The 17,190-nt window shown below is 39.3% G+C and overlaps 1 protein-coding gene across 1 annotated transcript; it reads left to right on the plus strand.

Moving 5' to 3' along the window:
• Positions 1-3,522: 3,522 nt before the first annotated feature.
• Positions 3,523-16,680, plus strand: SHISAL1 (shisa like 1; the record flags this gene model as incomplete). The annotated part of the gene is made up of 3 exons (XM_082280456.1): positions 3,523-3,589; positions 9,500-9,713; positions 16,359-16,680. 3 exons carry the CDS (start codon positions 3,523-3,525, stop codon positions 16,678-16,680), a joined length of 603 nt encoding a protein of 200 aa, XP_082136582.1.
• Positions 16,681-17,190: the final 510 nt, after the last annotated feature.

A 17,190-nucleotide genomic window follows, 5' to 3' on the forward strand; every position in this document is an offset into this window, starting at 1 on the left:
AGATGTGGAAACACAGTGAGAAAAGGCCTCTAAAAATGCAATTCCTCAACCATTTCTTTAGTCTGCTTTCTGGTGTAGCTGCAGAGACAATTGTGATTTCCAGCAGAAAAGAGGAGGTAGTGTGAAGGTACGAATCTCAAAGGAGAAGGAAAAGGAAGGGCAGCATCCTTACCTCCACAGTGACCACAGAAAAGCTTCGAATGGTGCATTAAAAATGAAAACTGGTGCATTAGACCACCCTTCTAATTGATGGTTTTCTGAACTAGAAGAAAAACCTAATCACAGAGCCTGCAGGGCCTCAATTTTTATTTAAAAAATACAAAAAAAGAAATTGCAACTAAATCCTCCTTTCCTCTGTCCTTTGGATGTAATGCTCTGATGATCACATCAGTCTTCAATCAATAATAAATAATAATTTATTTATCCAGATCACTGATAATTACCCTGTTTCCACGCTCTCTATTGTGGCCTGACATCAGGAAGCACTTTTTATGATTTAAGCTCTTCCTTGTAGCATATCACCTCTTGTCCTGCACATCTCTTCCAGTGGCTGATTGGGCTCTAATAGCTCAGAGATGTCATCATGGTACTGCATGAAATACGATGGCTTTAGCCAGACAGGAGCATGTAAAAAACTCAAAAAAGGAGTGAACAGTTATTTGTATTTCTGACCCCTGAAAAATGGTTTTATTCTGTTTAATGATCACTGAAGCAATAAAATTACTGCTTATTAATTAAGTTATAAAATTGGAGCATTTCCCTACTGCCACAAATACACACCTAGATGTATGTGTGTTTTCATTTACACAGGTTCTGTCACTCTGCTGGCTCTCAATGTGCAGCGCTCGCTGTTCTAGTCCCCCACTCTGATCCTCCCAGCTGACACTCAATAAAATACAAGCATTGCATGATTTGGATTAAAATGCCAATTTCATTGTTGCCCTTTCTGTTGGATATAATTGAGTAAAATTTCCCTCTCCAAAAAGCTTCCAGATTTTTACCTACAGTGCTGTTTAAGGAATTACCAGTGAGGCTGTACTCAGTTAGTAACAGGATTGTACTTTCCAAGATGTGCACCTGATTTCCAGACTGAGTTATTCTTCCACAACTGCTAGGAAGCTTTTTTTGGTCATTCTCACTGCCTGCTCAAATTGCACGCTACTAAAGTGAGATATTTTACAAGCATCTACTACATTATGACTGTCTTTAAGTTACTTTAGTACACAATCCTGAGAGAAATAAAATTAACTTTGCCATAAGCCCACAGTAATCACATTAATTATATTTATTTCCTTAATTATTTACTTATTGGAATGTATATGAACCATGCCATTAATTTTGTCTGGATCAACATCACACTCACAAGCTTGTGATTACCTGGATTATGTCACTTCTAAAAATGTTCTTATATTTCTTCAGGTCCTCTGAAAGTTGTCATTGTTTTCCAGCAAACTGAAAAAATTATATGCACATCCCCCAGCCAGCTCTGCTGAAATAACTAGGTACAAATTGCACAGAATAGCCAATATTAAATTACAAACCTTAGTATCAATTCAATAATGTCATCCTGAATTATTCTTGGTATGGAAATATTTAATAGTCTCAGCTATACCAAACATCTTTGTCATCCCAGATACACAACGGGAGTGTTTATTGATCTCTTTTTAATTAACTGTTATGAAGGCCAAGATTTCCCTTAGTAATGAATCACCACCAGAATTCCTGCAGCTTTGGTTTACTCAGGAAAATATCAAGTTCCTTTTATTCCTGTCAATATTGGCAATAACTTGTTCTTTGTAGCTATTTTTCTTGATTGAAGTCCTCCATTCTCAACCTCTGGTTTATATTAATTATTACTCTTTTTTTAAATACAATTCCAACTTTAAGTCTGCTTAGTTTTCTAATTAATATGATATTCCTTCTGAAAAAAAGGAGGCAGCTTTTTCAAACAGTATTGATGAGAAATATTCTTACTTAGCATTCCTAGTTTACTGCACTTTTATTTTCTTTTTAGGGTTACAGTTTCAAATTGTTTTCCTCCGGAGGAACTGGCTTATTTTAAAGATACAAATACAGTGGTTTGGGTGTTAATCACGCTTGCAGAAAACAGTGCAAACTGTCATGATGTCTTCTAAAAGTTACGCTGACTTTTAGGTTTGTGAGCTGTTGTTTTTTATGTGCTAAGATGGTTTTTGGTGAATCTGCTTGCACCACACACAGCATTTTGTGTTTGTGAGAAATCTTTTGCCTCTCAACACGTTGTAGGTAGCACTGTGTCTCCCCTCCAGTGCCCACGTCTGTTACTCAGAATTCAGTTACTCATGGTGTGTTAATTTTCACCCCCTCCTCCTTTTGTTACATGCAGGTGCAATTGTTTGGGGATTTAACTTGATTCAGTAGGTTGTAGCAGACACCAACTAGTAAACCACATAATATTTATAGGATACAGCACTTATTTCATAAGGATTTGGCAAAATGTGTCTCTTGAGGTGTCAGGAGCAGCATAATTTTTACAGAAATTGCTATTTCCCTTTTTTTCCCCAAGCTGCTCCATTGTAAACACCTTAGAAGAATTTTAGCAGCGCAGGAGTTGGACTCACCTCACCAGCTTGCTGCAGCACCACCTGGGCCATCCTGCCTCGGGCCCAAGCTCCCAATGTTCGTGTACAAAGGCAGAAATTGCCTCTTGGTTGTGCCCTGAAGTCAGTGTGAGTCCAGGATGCTGAAAACCTCCAAGGCCCAGCGTTAGAAGGGTTTATCAGTGACAGCAGGACCAGGTACCACCCGCTCCTGCTCACCTTGGTGGTGACACCTGGGACAGTCTCTGCTGCAGCTGCTGTTGTTGAATCAACATGAAGAGGAGTTTGGACTCGCCCTGTCTGGGAAACACCAAGGAGAGCCTTTGTAGGAGGGCTGCCAGTCAAACCAAAATGCATCACTTCTCACTCCCCGTCCTAGGAAAACAACAAGTAATGATCCCGTGAGAGGCTCTGATTCTAACGAAAAGACTTTTTTGAAGTGTTTCCAACCATCTCAGTTGCTTGACCCACTTTCTGAGCGACTGCACCCTCTAATGGGGTAAAACAGATTGACTTTCAAAGCAGCCAATTTATTTTTCTGTTGTTTATTCCTTTCCAGCCCCTACACATATAATACAATAGCCTGTTCTTGTGAAAGTAAAGCACAGTTCTGCTGGATGCAGGTTACAGGGGACGTATGAATATTCAGTAAAGACTTCATATGATTCATCTCTACTCTGGGTTAATGAAAAGTATGTAAACAGCTGTATATATCCATGGTGAAATGAGAAAGGAATTTTAACCATAGAAAGGAGAATTTATTTCACTTGTAAGTCCAGAAAAAAGTATGATATTTTTCCTACTGTTTGAAGCCATCTCATTTTACCAAAGTTTTGTGGGGAAGTGACTATTTGAACGACGAGAGGAGATGAAGCAGACACTTAATCACAATGTTGCATCTTGTCCCACAGGTAATTCTCTAATGGACCAATGAAAGCCAACGATGACAAGTTGTGGTCAACAGTCCTTGAATGTGCTGATGGTTCTGCTCTCATTACTCCTGTCAGCAGGTAACTTGCGTAATTTATCTTGTGCTGATGTGTGCCACAGGGAAAATATAGTTGCAATTTAATACCGTCTTCTTACAAAACATACAAGATCAAATGATTGTTAATTGCATAATAAATAAATCACAGAATGGTTAGGGCTGGAAGGGACTTTCAAGGTCATCTAGTTAAGAACTGGAAGCTGGAATTTGAAATGGAATTGAAAATCCACTTTAAGAAGAAAGCAGACTGGAAAGTTGAAAGAGTAGCTTAATTTCTTTTGATATGCTATTTTTTCAGCTCACCTAAAAGAAAAGAATAATTTCTCTAACACCACAAAATATATCCATTTTGCCAAGTAACCATTCAGTGGAAGCAGAGCAAGTCAGGTTCCAGTTGTGTGTTTTTCTACGTGCACACCAGAGAATCTGAAGGATTGAACTTGCAATCCATGTAATTTTCCTGAATCTAAAGAATTGACTGGAACAGAGATGTTTCTCCTGATGCTTGGTAGTTCTGCTCTAGATGTTTGCTATTAGCACACAGAAAAAGGTGTGTGTGGAAATGTGCCAGCTGTTAGACTGAGAATCAGCTGAGTGCTCTGATTATTGGTTGTATTTGTTCTTCAGAAGTTATTTATGGCATTAGGGTTTTCTGTAATTGTGATTGAATGTTTAAAATACAATTTGAAAAGGTTCTCAGTCTAAGTAGATTTGGTCCTACAGGTGTTTAACTTGCAGTTCAATCTCTTTTATCCTCCATTCTTGAAGCAGTTTTTAGTACAAAAAGACTTCTTTTTTTTCAATCACTGCACCTTATTCCCTTGTAGTACATTGCATCCCCAGCCACCACAGTAAAAACTTTACCAGGCACCATGTTTCTTAAAGTATCCTTGTGCTCCAGCCAAAATTGTTACTACTCAGTCTAGGTCTTTAATATTCATAAAACATTAATATTCATATCCTCACCAGTCAGTTCAAGCATGTGTTTTGTTGCCCACAGTCTCATCACTTGTTTGCAGTGTTCAAGCTGATTCTTGCTAATGATAGCTCATTATTTAGCTCTGACACAGCCTTTTTGCTAATAGTGTTACAATATCATCAATTAGACCACTCCTCTGTTCATGTTAAATTGTTCTTTTCCTTTAGAGCCCTTCCCATGACATCCCCATGTTTGGCACTACATTCCTAATTATGGAACTGCCCTCCTCTTCTGATGGACTGGGATCAGGCACAGGGGCTGGAGGTGCTTCTTTGTTGTCTTCTAGGCTAAAGAAATTTCAAAAATCTACCTCCCTGGTGTAGGAATGAAGTCAGTTACCAAAAAGTCTTCAATGAAGTGATCAAACAGGGGTCAAACATCACAAAACTTTCCAGCTGCTCCAGCCTCTTCTGTTGATTTTTAAGGTTTCATACCTTTGCCACTCTTTATAGGGGACTTCTACTAGAACTGTCCTGAGATCCCACTCTTCCAACCCATTTCCTCAAGATGATAGGAATGTTTATGCTGGAGTTGAGTGGGGCACTCTGGTTGCACTGTGTATGCAAACAGCTGTGTTCAACCACTGGTGTATTCCCTCAAACCCAGATACAATACTACTGTTATGATTTTTTTCTCTCTCTCTTAAGAGTACTGCCTCTGAAGTGCAATGTTTTTATTTGAAACCAATTACACACAGCTTTTACTTCTTACATAATTTATTTATTATCGTTGATAACTGTCGGCTTTGTAAATGTGTTTCTTATCATTATGTTACTCCTTGGCTATTGGAATTTTATCATCTGATGGCCATTATTAGCATGTAGAGTCCAGGCTTAATTTGAAATCATCACAAGCCTTTCATGCCAGCCAAACTCTGCTCCCTCCTTGTGGAATTTTGCCACTGTCATCTGTAGGAATGGGTTTAGGTCATTGGTAACCCACAACACATTTTGCAGGAGGAAATTTATTATTATTTTTCAGCCAGCCAATGTAATTTTTCTGTCCAAGACAGATCAGTTTCCATAAAGAAGAAGTACTGGCTTTATGTAGGGAAGGACAGGGGGAGGAAAAAAAGGATGCTACTCTCACTGGAATGATAAGAACATCACTGGAATGATAGGAACATCATTTTTAACCTGAGCTGAAATGCAAATCTAATGGCAAGACTTCCTCCAAGTGCCCCAGATTTACAGGCTTCCATCTGTAAGATCTTGCTTTGCTTCCAAGTCTTTGGTATACTAAGATTCACAATCTTAGTAATCAGTTTCTGGGTTGAGAATACTGAAACTTGAGGTATTTTATTTGAGTGCTAGCAAGATCACAATGACATTTTAGGGGTTGTGAACACTTACTGGTTGTACTGGGCATACAAGGAATGCATAATAAAGGGAGGAGCACCATGCAGTCATGCTGGAAGAATGACTTTCTGACCACTAACTCTTAGACTGGCTTTGCAAATGTTGATGCTTATTCATTTAAAAGATTGAAACATATTTATAAAATTGGTGATGACAACAAGACTTACATTAACAAGCAAAAATTGTCAGATTATTTGCACATTACAGCATTTTTTTCTTTGAAGTAGGAAATGAACATCCATACTGCAAGTTAACATGTGGTAAAATGCATACTTATGAATATTTCTGTGGTTCCATATGGAAAGCTCATAAACACCAGCCATTCGGAGAGTCTTGGGGCTTTAAAAATTTAGTATCTAAATTAAAAATGTGCATTAGGCAGATCTCTAACTGCGACCAGATAGGGAAGAAACAGTTTGATGTTTCCTGGCTGTGTTGTTTTTAAGGTAAAGTAGGCAAGTCTTGTGATGATGAAGCATGACAGACTATTCTCTTGAAATCAGTTGGAACAGAGAGAGGAGCATCTGTATCAACTGTTCAATAGCAGTTTTCAAAAATAGCATGAGAATTGCACTTGCAACTCCACTTCAGACACAGCTGCACCTTTGCAACAGACAACTTAAGGCTTTTCCAGGTACAATACTTTTATCTGAAGTATTTCTATAGAAATAAGGTCCTTTGAAGCTGGGGATTTAAGCAAAGTTATTTTCAGAAAGAAAATACTTGGAAGAAAATAAATCCCACTTTTTTTATTGGCTCTCTGATCCACAGAGAAACAAAGACAGCAATTGAAATTACACAGATTACAATAAATTGATGAAGTGTTTTCACTGTGTGCTAGGTCTGGCTGGGATGGGGTCAAGGCTGTGTTTTAGGCTGGTGACCAAAGCACTGCTGGTATCACACCGCTCTTGTGGCTGGTGACAGGCTGGCACTGCTGACCCAGACTGGCCAAGGTGGTTTCTATACCACAGGGTGGATGCTCAGCAATAAAACTGGGGTGGGAGTTTATCCAGAAATTGCTCATGGACTGGCTGGCCACCAGTCTGCTGGTAGCAAGTGATTGTTTTAGCATCACTTGTGCTTTGTTTTTTGTTGTTGATGGTGTTGTGAAGTTTTTTCTTATTTATTATACAGTGTTTATCTCAACCCTTGAATTTTCTCTTTGCTCTTCTGATTTCCTGGCCCATCCCACTGGAGGGGGGAGTGAGCAACCAGCTGTGTGGTGTCAGCTGCCCAGCAGGGGTAACCTACCACACACTGACTTCCGAGTTGAGAATGTGATTCAGTCCCACATCATGCATTTATTTCATCACCAACACATTTTGCTATTTAAGGATTTGCTTAGGACCTGATGTTATCTTAGTTCTCCCTTCCTTCTGTAATGATGTTTTCATTCTCAGAGAAGTTTGGCGATTGTTTTCTTTTTAAAAAGTGCAAAGGACCACATAGGGATCAGGGGACGCTTCCACATGTGCAGTTAAATAAAGCACTTGGCAGTGACGAGCAAGCTTAACCTCTGAGGGGTAGTGACAGGACCAGAGGCCGTGGGCACAAACTGCAACCCAGAAGGCTCCCTCCAAACATCAAGAAATGCTTTTTCACTGTGAGGGGGACTGAGCACTGCCATGGGTTGCTCGTGGAGGATGTGGAGTCTCCATCCTTGGACGTACTGAAAAGCCATTTGGATGCGGTTCTGGGCAACAGGCTGCAGGTGGCCCTGCCTGAGCAGAGGATTTGCATGAGATAACCTCCAGAGGTCCCTTCCAACTGCAAACATTGAGGTTTTTCACAACATAATCCAACCTGGCACACTTTCATTATTGCTGTGTTAATTAAGGAGGGGTGCAGCAAAGCACTTGTTCAAACAAACTCATCTCTATGCAATTACATCCTTTGTGGATTTTGTGACAGAATTTGAACATGCAGATTTGTTACAAGAGTTGCAGAGGATGTTGAAAACCTGTGTCTAAACACATGTTTTTCCCAGGTAGGGCAAGAACAGGTAGGTAATTATTTTTCTCAATATATGTATTCCTTTAGAAATGGCTTTCTTCTAGCACTTTCAGTTCCTGGCTGAATTAATCTACAAAAATGATTTCTTCTTTCATGAAAGTAGAGATGCCAGCTATGTGTGTGCATACGTAAATGTTTACAGTGGGCTTTCTTGACTCAAAGAGCAGTACAAATTACCTTGTTGTTAGTTTAATACTTTGGGGTGTTTTTCTAGGCTCTCTCTCTACACACAAATAAAGAAGTGATCTTCACTGTCATAATCCTTAAAATTTGTCTTGAAATTAATATATTTTATAAAATTGACAAACAAAAGTGTTAGGAATAGGCTTTTGTTTTTCAAGCAAGGTAGAAAAAAAGGAGAGTTAGACAGATAAGGTGCACAGATGCAATTGCAGATTAACAGGGGCTCTGTGCAGAGGGATACAGCGCAGTTCAGCTAAATCCATGCAAGTCATCATGTGTAACCTCTTGGACTGGTAAACTGACAGAAAACTCATGCACCAAATTACAAGGGTTAATTCTGTCAGTCCAAAGTGACATAGCATTTATTAATTAGTGTAACCTTATGAACTGCAGCTGCCCACAGCATTGCTGAGCCTCAGTTCTGCAAAGGAAAAACATTTTGCTGCTAGGAGGATTCAGACGCTACTTCTACATTTCACTTCCCTCAGAGCTTAAGCCTTTTGGGGTGTCTGTGGGGTACATGTACCCTTGAGTGACGCTGTAAGGCCTACCATGACAAAAACTGTGAATGTGGAACCAAATAGTGTCTCCTAAAAGGCTTTCAGGAAGCTGCATGTGGTTGCTTATGGCCATTTTGGAAGGGATCTCTATCCTGCCTCTCTGCACAATTGAAAAACTCAGGGAAACTAAGATGATAAAAGTATATCTATGGACAGCTTCTTTTTTCCCCAAGTGAAAGTGATGCTGAAATCAGTGTAAAAAAGAAAAATGTTCTCAGAGCTGTAATAAACATGTTACATGAGAACTTCTTAAAGCAGAAACATAAGAACTCCCAGGAGCACCTGTACTTTAGTAGTTCTATTTACAATTCAGAGTTGTTCGGATTTGTAATGCTGTTTGTAATGACTGTTTCTGATAAAATATTCCTGATCAGAGGTTGACCTTTAGAGAAGAAGAAAAGATATCAGGAACAGTAAACCAAGTGCCATCAAACTTTTATTGCCGTTTCTACATAGACTTTTTGTTTTTATTAAGTCGTCCCAGGAGAATCAAACATGAATGTTGTTGTGTGTTATGGATATCCCTATATTTAGAACAGCAGCATGAAAACATTTCCCTAACTACTTCTGTTCCTCTTAAAGTGGAGGGCATTTTTTCCCTTCCCTTAAAAAAACAAACAATGGTAATCAGAAACATAGAAACAACAAAATTCAAAATACTGCAGAAGTCTGAACATTATTACCTTTTAAGTACTAAATGTTATAACATTGAAAGTTCTGAAATATTAATGTTTTTCAAAAACCAACCAACAATTGTTTAGCCTTGAAAACTGAGAGTTGATAACATCCAGATAACAGAAGTGACTGACAAAGCCAATGTTGTTTTTGTTTTACAGTGCTGTCCGCGCATTTTCGGGTCTGCGAGCCGTACACGGACTACAAAGGTCGCTACCACTTTGGTTTTCACTGCCCCCGTCTCTCTGACAACAAATCTTACATCTTTTGCTGTCACCATAACAACACAGTGTTTAAATATTGCTGCAATGAGACAGAATTTCAGACTGTTATGCAGATGAACTTAACAGGGAATGCAGATGGATATATGCATAAGTAAGTAAATGAGTTTTAACATACTCTTCACCAAACTGTTCCTGGTCTAATAACATAGTCTGAGGTGCACTTACTGATGGAAGCAATTAGAATAATTGCATATACAGAAAACCATTACTAAAAGGTTTTTTGTTGTTGCAGGGCTCCTAAAAGAAATAATATTTCAGCTTTGCTTTCTTTGCTTTGACGTGGGCTGTAAACATTGCAAGGAGAGTAAAAGTTGCATATAAATGTGACAAATAAAAGGTTACACACAAAAGTTAGAAAAGTCTCTTCCCTGACCCTAATTTGATCCAAACTATGTTTAAATGTGCGTCAGTAAAAATAAATCCCAGAGCTGTTCGTAGGTGAGAGAGGGAGTGAGTTGACATTTTCCGTATCAACCCAAATGCATTATTTGGAATCCCTGATGTTTTTGGATCTAAATCTCTTGTAGCAAATCACTGGCCTTGGGGAACAGAACATATTTGCTTTTATACCAACACTGTGTGGTCTCCTTGCCTGTTACCTGGGATACTTCCGTGTTATGCTGAGGGCTGTCCCCCAAGAAAAACATCAGTAAGGTTTTTTTTATAAAGAACTAGGAAGTAGCAAGTAGATCTTTCTTACTGATTGCCTATTTACTGGGACAAAATCTTCACTTGGGGTCAGTTTCCTATTTAGTATTTGACATCCTGGCCACCCTAATCTGCCGTGATTTCCCTTGGCGTAATCCCCAAGGCTGAATTCCGGTCAATCTGCTTTCCCTGTCATTTTATCCTGGTATTCAGCCCCTCCAGGACAAGGAAGGGGCAGATTAAAGACAAGAGGAATCACAGTGTATGGATTTCTGTTTGCAGCAGGGATTTTGGTGTTTCCTGTGGTGCCAGTCAGTTGGGGTGTTGTATTCATCCCTATGGAAGCAGGTGCAGGGCTGTTAGGAGACAATGATGCTGGAATACTGATGCTGGCTGGTCTAACTCACTGTGTGCAGCTGTGCTCAGCTTGTGGAGCCAGCAAAGCACTGCCTTCCCTAACAACCACTCCTCACATAGACCTGCCCAGAGAAATCTCAGTCTTGCATAGATGTAGAAGTTGCATTCTCTAAATTTACAGGTGTTAAGTGTCAATCACCCACAAAGATGGACAAAAATAGACTAGACCCTTAATAAGATAGCTTTAAATTAATGTGGATCTATACTGTCTCGTTACTTTATGTGCAGTTATGTCCTTCAGGTGAAATTTGCCTTGACTTTGTAGTGCACCTGGGAACATCATGATGAGAACAGATCACGCAGAACACTAGGAAGATACTGTAGTACCAAGTCGATTAAAGACCATCCACTTTCTCCACCTTTTGTGCAGTCCAGACAATCCAGCAACTGGCAGCACCCTCACCTGGAGCTCCCCAGTTCTGGCACATAAATAGCTCCAGGCAACCTGGCAGAGTTTATAGCCCCAGTGCTCCCACACAATGTGTACTGTTGTACTGTGCACATGCTAAAAAACCAGGATATGCTGCCCCTTTGAGTACTGGGCTGACCCTGCTCCCTCAGCAGCCCTGGATGTCAGAGAGGTTCTCACAGGACTCTCAGAGCATAAGGGCTCTGCAGGTAGTCACAGACAGAACCAGAATCTGCTGCACAATTAGAGTGGTAAAAAGAGCCTCAGGAATGGCCTCATGTGGCTGCTGCCCCCACGCTTTTCCAGGTCTTTGTCCTGCACACAGCAAACTTGTTTTATTCCCCTGGTGTTCTGTAAACCCTGCACCAGCAGTGCTGACCACCCTGTCTCACAGAGGTCAGGATGGTACCATCAAAGGCAGTTCAGTCAAGCACAAAGACAGTGCTTCAGGCTTTTCTCAGTGTCTCAGCAGCTACTCCGTGTAGTCATGACCAGAGCTTACTCAGGTAAGGCTCTTCTGCCCTTCCTTTCACCAGCAACCTGGAATGTGGAGGGCAACCAGCCCCTTTCCAAGGCAGAGGAACAGATCCAGGCTGACTGCAAAAGATGCCCTGGGACACAGTGCACCTGCACATGTGCACACACCACCAGAGAAATAAATCCAGGGCTCATCGTATCACAGGGCTGTTGTGTATGTGAGCAGTTTGGAAAAAAAAGGAGTTTGATGTTCTGTGAACTACAGCATTTATTTCGATAAAAGTATTTAGAGCAAAAGGTATTATATTAGTTTCCATGTAGAACTGTTTTTTAAAAGTCACCTTATTCAGCTGTGATGGTGAAAGAGGTACCCGTGTAGTTTTTGTTGGTAAGATTTGTGGTTGAGAACCACCTGCAGACTATTTACCACCCAGTCCAGGATTTCCTGGGGACATCAGCTGTGTGTGAACTTTGGCAAAGGTGTGTGACATCATACTGGATACAATAAAAAGCCTCTGGAGCTGTAGCGTAGAGAAGCTCAGGAATGGCACTGGTATTGCCTTGTTCCTCAAACATCACTTCTGATAAATCTGTCAGGACCAGGAAAATGAAGAGATGCTGCTTCCTACGTAAAACTCCACCAATGGAGTGAGGCAGACAGGAGAGAGATCTCCTCACCCTGAGCTCAGTAACTTTGGTAGAAAACTTCCTGGTATTTTTAGAAGGAGCAGGAAGAAGTGAACCCTACATGCCTACATTAAAAACATTGCAAAAAGCTTCTTACTTAATACTCTGACTTTATTTAATGTACACGATAATTTGGATTCTGATGCATCCAGGGTTCAGTTTACAGTGACAAAGTCAGCTCTTTGTTTAGATCTAATTTCACACACCACTGAAAAAAATTCTGATGAAATTGTACTGTGGCTGGGGAGAATAAGATATGGGAATAGCAATGAACTGAAAAAAAGGATTATAGTTTTCAGGGAAGACTGATTCAATATTATTGCTTGGTTTATTTCAGTATTATTATTTGGTTTATTTTTCCCCTTAGCCATTCTTGTGATCACCAAAACAAATTTCTGGTTTTATAACACAGTTGGGGGAAAAAGTTAATGAAGTGACTTGTGACTTCTTTGTTATGGCACAGCTGAAAAGGCACGTTTGTCTTCACCAGTCCCACAGTGCAAATATAACCATGTTTATTTACGTTTTTCCATTACTGTAACACAATATTTCTATGTTTTTTTAAGAGCAAAAGATGAGAGTATTATATCCTTGTAACCATGCAGATTAATCAGTCTATAATCTTTTTGAATGTGAATGATTCATTTAGTATTAAATATAGAAATACAAGCTATGTCTAACAGACAGGAAAAACTCTGTAATCCAAAGTATTTTCCCTCAGAACCATCTAAGAAATTGTTTAACTATTCTTAAACTAGATTCAAGTGAATACTATTTTTATCGAGTTTTCAGAGTCAGGTTTTCTGTTGTGCATGTTTAGGTGGATTATCAGCAGTACTGCTATGATAGGGGTCCTTAATCTGATACTGGAACAGTGTTCTGGTAGTCTGTGGTGTATCTATGTTTTTCCTTATCTCTTAGTCCAGTTTTGCAGAGTGGAATGGCTTTTGCACACCTCATTCCAAGCAATGTGAGAACAGCATAGCACCATCTTTCTCCAGGTACTGAATACTATTTGCTTAGATACCACTCAGAGCATCATCTTTACAAGAATGAGGGGGGAAAAAAAAAAAACAACAAACCAAACATCAATCCCACTACCAACTGTTGCAAAAATATGTAATTTGGCAGGGAAGACCTCTTAGGTAGAGCAGTAACAGATTCCTCAGGAAAATTCAGGATTGGACAAAGGCCTGGAGAGAATTATAAAAGAAAAATAAGGCAGGGGGAAATCTCATTTAAAGTGTAGATGCAGAAACTGCACTGGTCTCCTCAGTAGTCAGGATGTAACTTTGCATTTCCTAGGGGCAACACTTACTGTTACTACTCCAAGGAACAGCTCCTTTTAGGGAGAACAGGGGAAGAAACCATTCCAGTGACCGTGTGCCCACATTTAAACTCTGCAGCTGCAGAATTCAGCCCACAATTGTTTAGATTTGTTGGGTTTTTTTCAAACCTGAATTCCCAAATGAGTTATTTTTTGTTCATGTGCTGCACATAAAACTCAAGAAAATCTACTAAAAAGATATAGGCTAGTCCATAACCAGCTTGTCATCTGTCTCAAAAAGTGAATGAATGGGATAGATGCAACTTGATCAACCCTGTAATGGAACAAACCCCTTTAATTTGAATCTCAGCAAATTTGGAATCTGTTCACACTTTGGTTTTTGATAAAATTTGAACTTCTGCCTAAAAGAAGAGGAGAACCAGATTGCAAGAATAAACTTTGACAATTAAATCATTCAGGTCAGTGAAATGAGAGCAAGTCCTAGAAGTTTTTGGATTCCGAGTTCTGTGTTTCTGGCCTTACTGGTTTTCTGTGTAAATAAGATTGATTGTTTTCTAATGAGGACATCTTGATTTGCAGGACAGTTTTAAATTTTACTAAAATTAGTAGCCATCAGAAAAAATGTTTTCTACCACCTTAATAGTTGGAGAAACAGAAAACATCCAAGTATGGAATATCCTTCCGCGTACTGAACATACTACTTACTATTTTTGCTTGTGATTTTTCACAAGGCCCTTTTGATAGTGCTGTTGTGCCATTGTTAGTTAATATGAAGCAGCCTTTCTTTTTTGTACTTGTGAGGAACAGCTGTTATTTAGGAGGAGTAGATGAGTAACTTACATATTGGCATGATTAAAAAAGCACTGCTTTTAATTGGAACCCTCAAAATAGCTCTAATTTTCACTAATCAAAATTTTGGTGGATGAAATTAAATACCTAAAATACAAACAAATTCTTTTGAGTTCATGATAAGGAACATGATAAGAGGTTTCTGCCTCTCACCTTGTTGCCGAAACAAATGTTTTCTTAGTGTGGGTCAAATACAGCTCACCTGTATACAAAATGGATCCTTTTGGCATTAATGATGAGCAAGAATGGGATTTGTCCAAGTGCATTCCATCCTGACTTTTCCAGCCTTCACTTCCCTGTTTGTTTAATATTAACAGAAAACAGAAGAGTTCACCCCGATAGGAATAAATTTACTGGAAGTCAAGAGCAGCACTGCTGAGAAACCTGAATTAACCAGGTCCTGTTCTACTTTCAAGTGCCTGAACTGCAGATTTTAGTGCATTACATTAAGGTCTACCCTCTGTTGTGTGAAGTTAGGCTTGCATGTGTAAGTCTTCAGCAGAGGCAAAGAACCTGGAGTTAAGGGTTTTCAGAAGCATTATATTTTGCCTACTTCCAATCCTCCTGGAAATTTACTGATTTCTTTTTTTTTTTTTTTTTAATTCTAATTCTAGGCTTGTATAGTCAAAAAGTTATACAGGAAGAGAGCCATTAATAACTTGGACCTTCTTCTTGTTACTTAGTTATTTGAAATGGAGCCTCATTTAATGTAAGGGCATTATAGCCGTGTAGTGGAAAAATCATTCCCTGGAGGGAAGAATCAGTCTCTTGAAGTCCTGACAGACAGCAACTCAGAAAGTAAAATTCTGATTTCTTGTTTCAAATCCTGATTTTTTTAAAGTATAAAATGGAAGAGCCATACAATAGTTTAAATAGAAATGAAAGTTCAAAGCAGAGTCTTGAAATCTTTTGATCCAGCAAGGCTGGGGGCCACATTTTTAAAATATCAAAATATCCTTCTGGCTTGCATGTATAATGTCTTCTCATCCTTCTTTTCTTCTTGCAGCACTTCCATTGTGATCAATGTCCTGATAAAATATGATTCCCTCCAAGTTTCTCTGACTGGCTGTGAAAGGAGAGCATGGTTGAGTGTGTGTTCAGTTTTGAGTTCAGCTCCATGCAGATGTGGGTTGCCCACCTATTACTCTGATATAATTTTTCTCTGAGACTGCCTTCCTAATGACATTTTTTACTGACATCCCTTCAGCTTCCTCTTGGTTTTACAGTCTCCAGTACATGTACTTCCATATCAGCTCATGGGTCTAAATCAGCCTTTTTTTGCTTTCTACCTAACAATCTCATTTTTATACATTTCTTTCCTTCTCAGTTCTGACCTCATCCTCCCCACTCACACAGTTTCCAATCCAAACTGCATTTACTCCTGACAGTCATTTTTCTTTTAATAACACTTCATCTCCAGCAGGGTATTAGCACTTCCTCCCCTTTTTGATTTCCAGATTTTTGACCCCTTATACCTTTTCCTCCTGTTCCTCTCCCTTTCTTTTAGTATCTTGAGTCACCTGTCACAGCTTTACAGCTCTCTGCACCATATAATTTTCATGGCCTTTATATATATATACACATTATAGCTACACTGACACACACATTTCAGTGAGTACTTCCTGTGAAATGCATTGTCTAACACGATTTTGCCAATGTTCTTCCTTCCTAAATTTATTACCAGCTTATTAAGAGGTCTTTAGCAGCCACTCTGGAAAGCCTATACACAGATGAGAAGGACAAATAAAAATCCTTGTAAGAGAGGTGGCCTTAGTTTTTTAAAGTCATGCCTATAGCAGTATTCATATTGAAAAAATAACTAATTTTAAAAGACATGTGCTTAGAACAAGATTTTGTTTCAGCCATCTATATATAATTAATGAAACAAACAACCTTCATGAACTAATACAGTGACCACTACTGAGAGAACTTTTTTGTTGTCCCTTTTCTTCCTTTCACAGCAACTACAGCGCACTGTTAGGAGTGTGGATCTATGGCTTTTTTGTGGTGATCTTACTGATACTGGACCTTTTATATTACTCTTCAATGAACTATGACATTTGCAAATTTTACCTGGCCCGCTGGGGAATCCAGGGAAAGTGGATGACACAGGGACAGAGACGATGGATTAACCCTGCTCAGGACCCAAGACAGACACAGCCTCAGCCAGAGACACAGCCTCAAACTCAGCCCCAGCCCCGAACATCACAGACAGTACACACTTTAAAAGGAGATGCTTTAAGCCCACCCCTGGTGTCTTTTCAGAGTACATCTGCCTGGTAAGTAAGCTAAGCCATACTGACACATATTGTTTTGCTGTTTTGGAGTGTGAACAATTACCTGTGTTGGGAAGTGCCTGTGAATTCAGGCTGAGCAGCACCATTTCTAGCACATAATTCTTTTATTATATCATGACCTGTCCTACAGAATTACTGCTTAGGAGTAATGTCTGACTCTGGACTATATTAAGACATCTTTTAATTCTTTTTGAGAAACAGGTGCTGCCATCTTTCAGCGCTAAACAGTTTTACTACTCTGTAGTGCAAATAAACTACAAATCTGCATCAACCATTATAAAAGCCATTTTAATCTGGTCTCAAAGACTGATTGCTATGTGTATCTGTTGCTCTGGTTTTAAGAGACTGTAAAAATAGCGACGTTGGAATAGCTCCAACGTGAGATGTCACAAATCCACTCTATTTGTGGCATGAGACACAGAAACATAAAAACCAGGTTAGTTTTTTATATGCATAGCCAAAAAAGCTTTGCTTGATCTCATTTGACAGAGTGACA

The sequence above is a fragment of the Coloeus monedula genome, assembly GCF_965178545.1.
Source record: "Coloeus monedula genome assembly, chromosome: 4".
Lineage (NCBI taxonomy): Eukaryota > Metazoa > Chordata > Aves > Passeriformes > Corvidae > Coloeus > Coloeus monedula.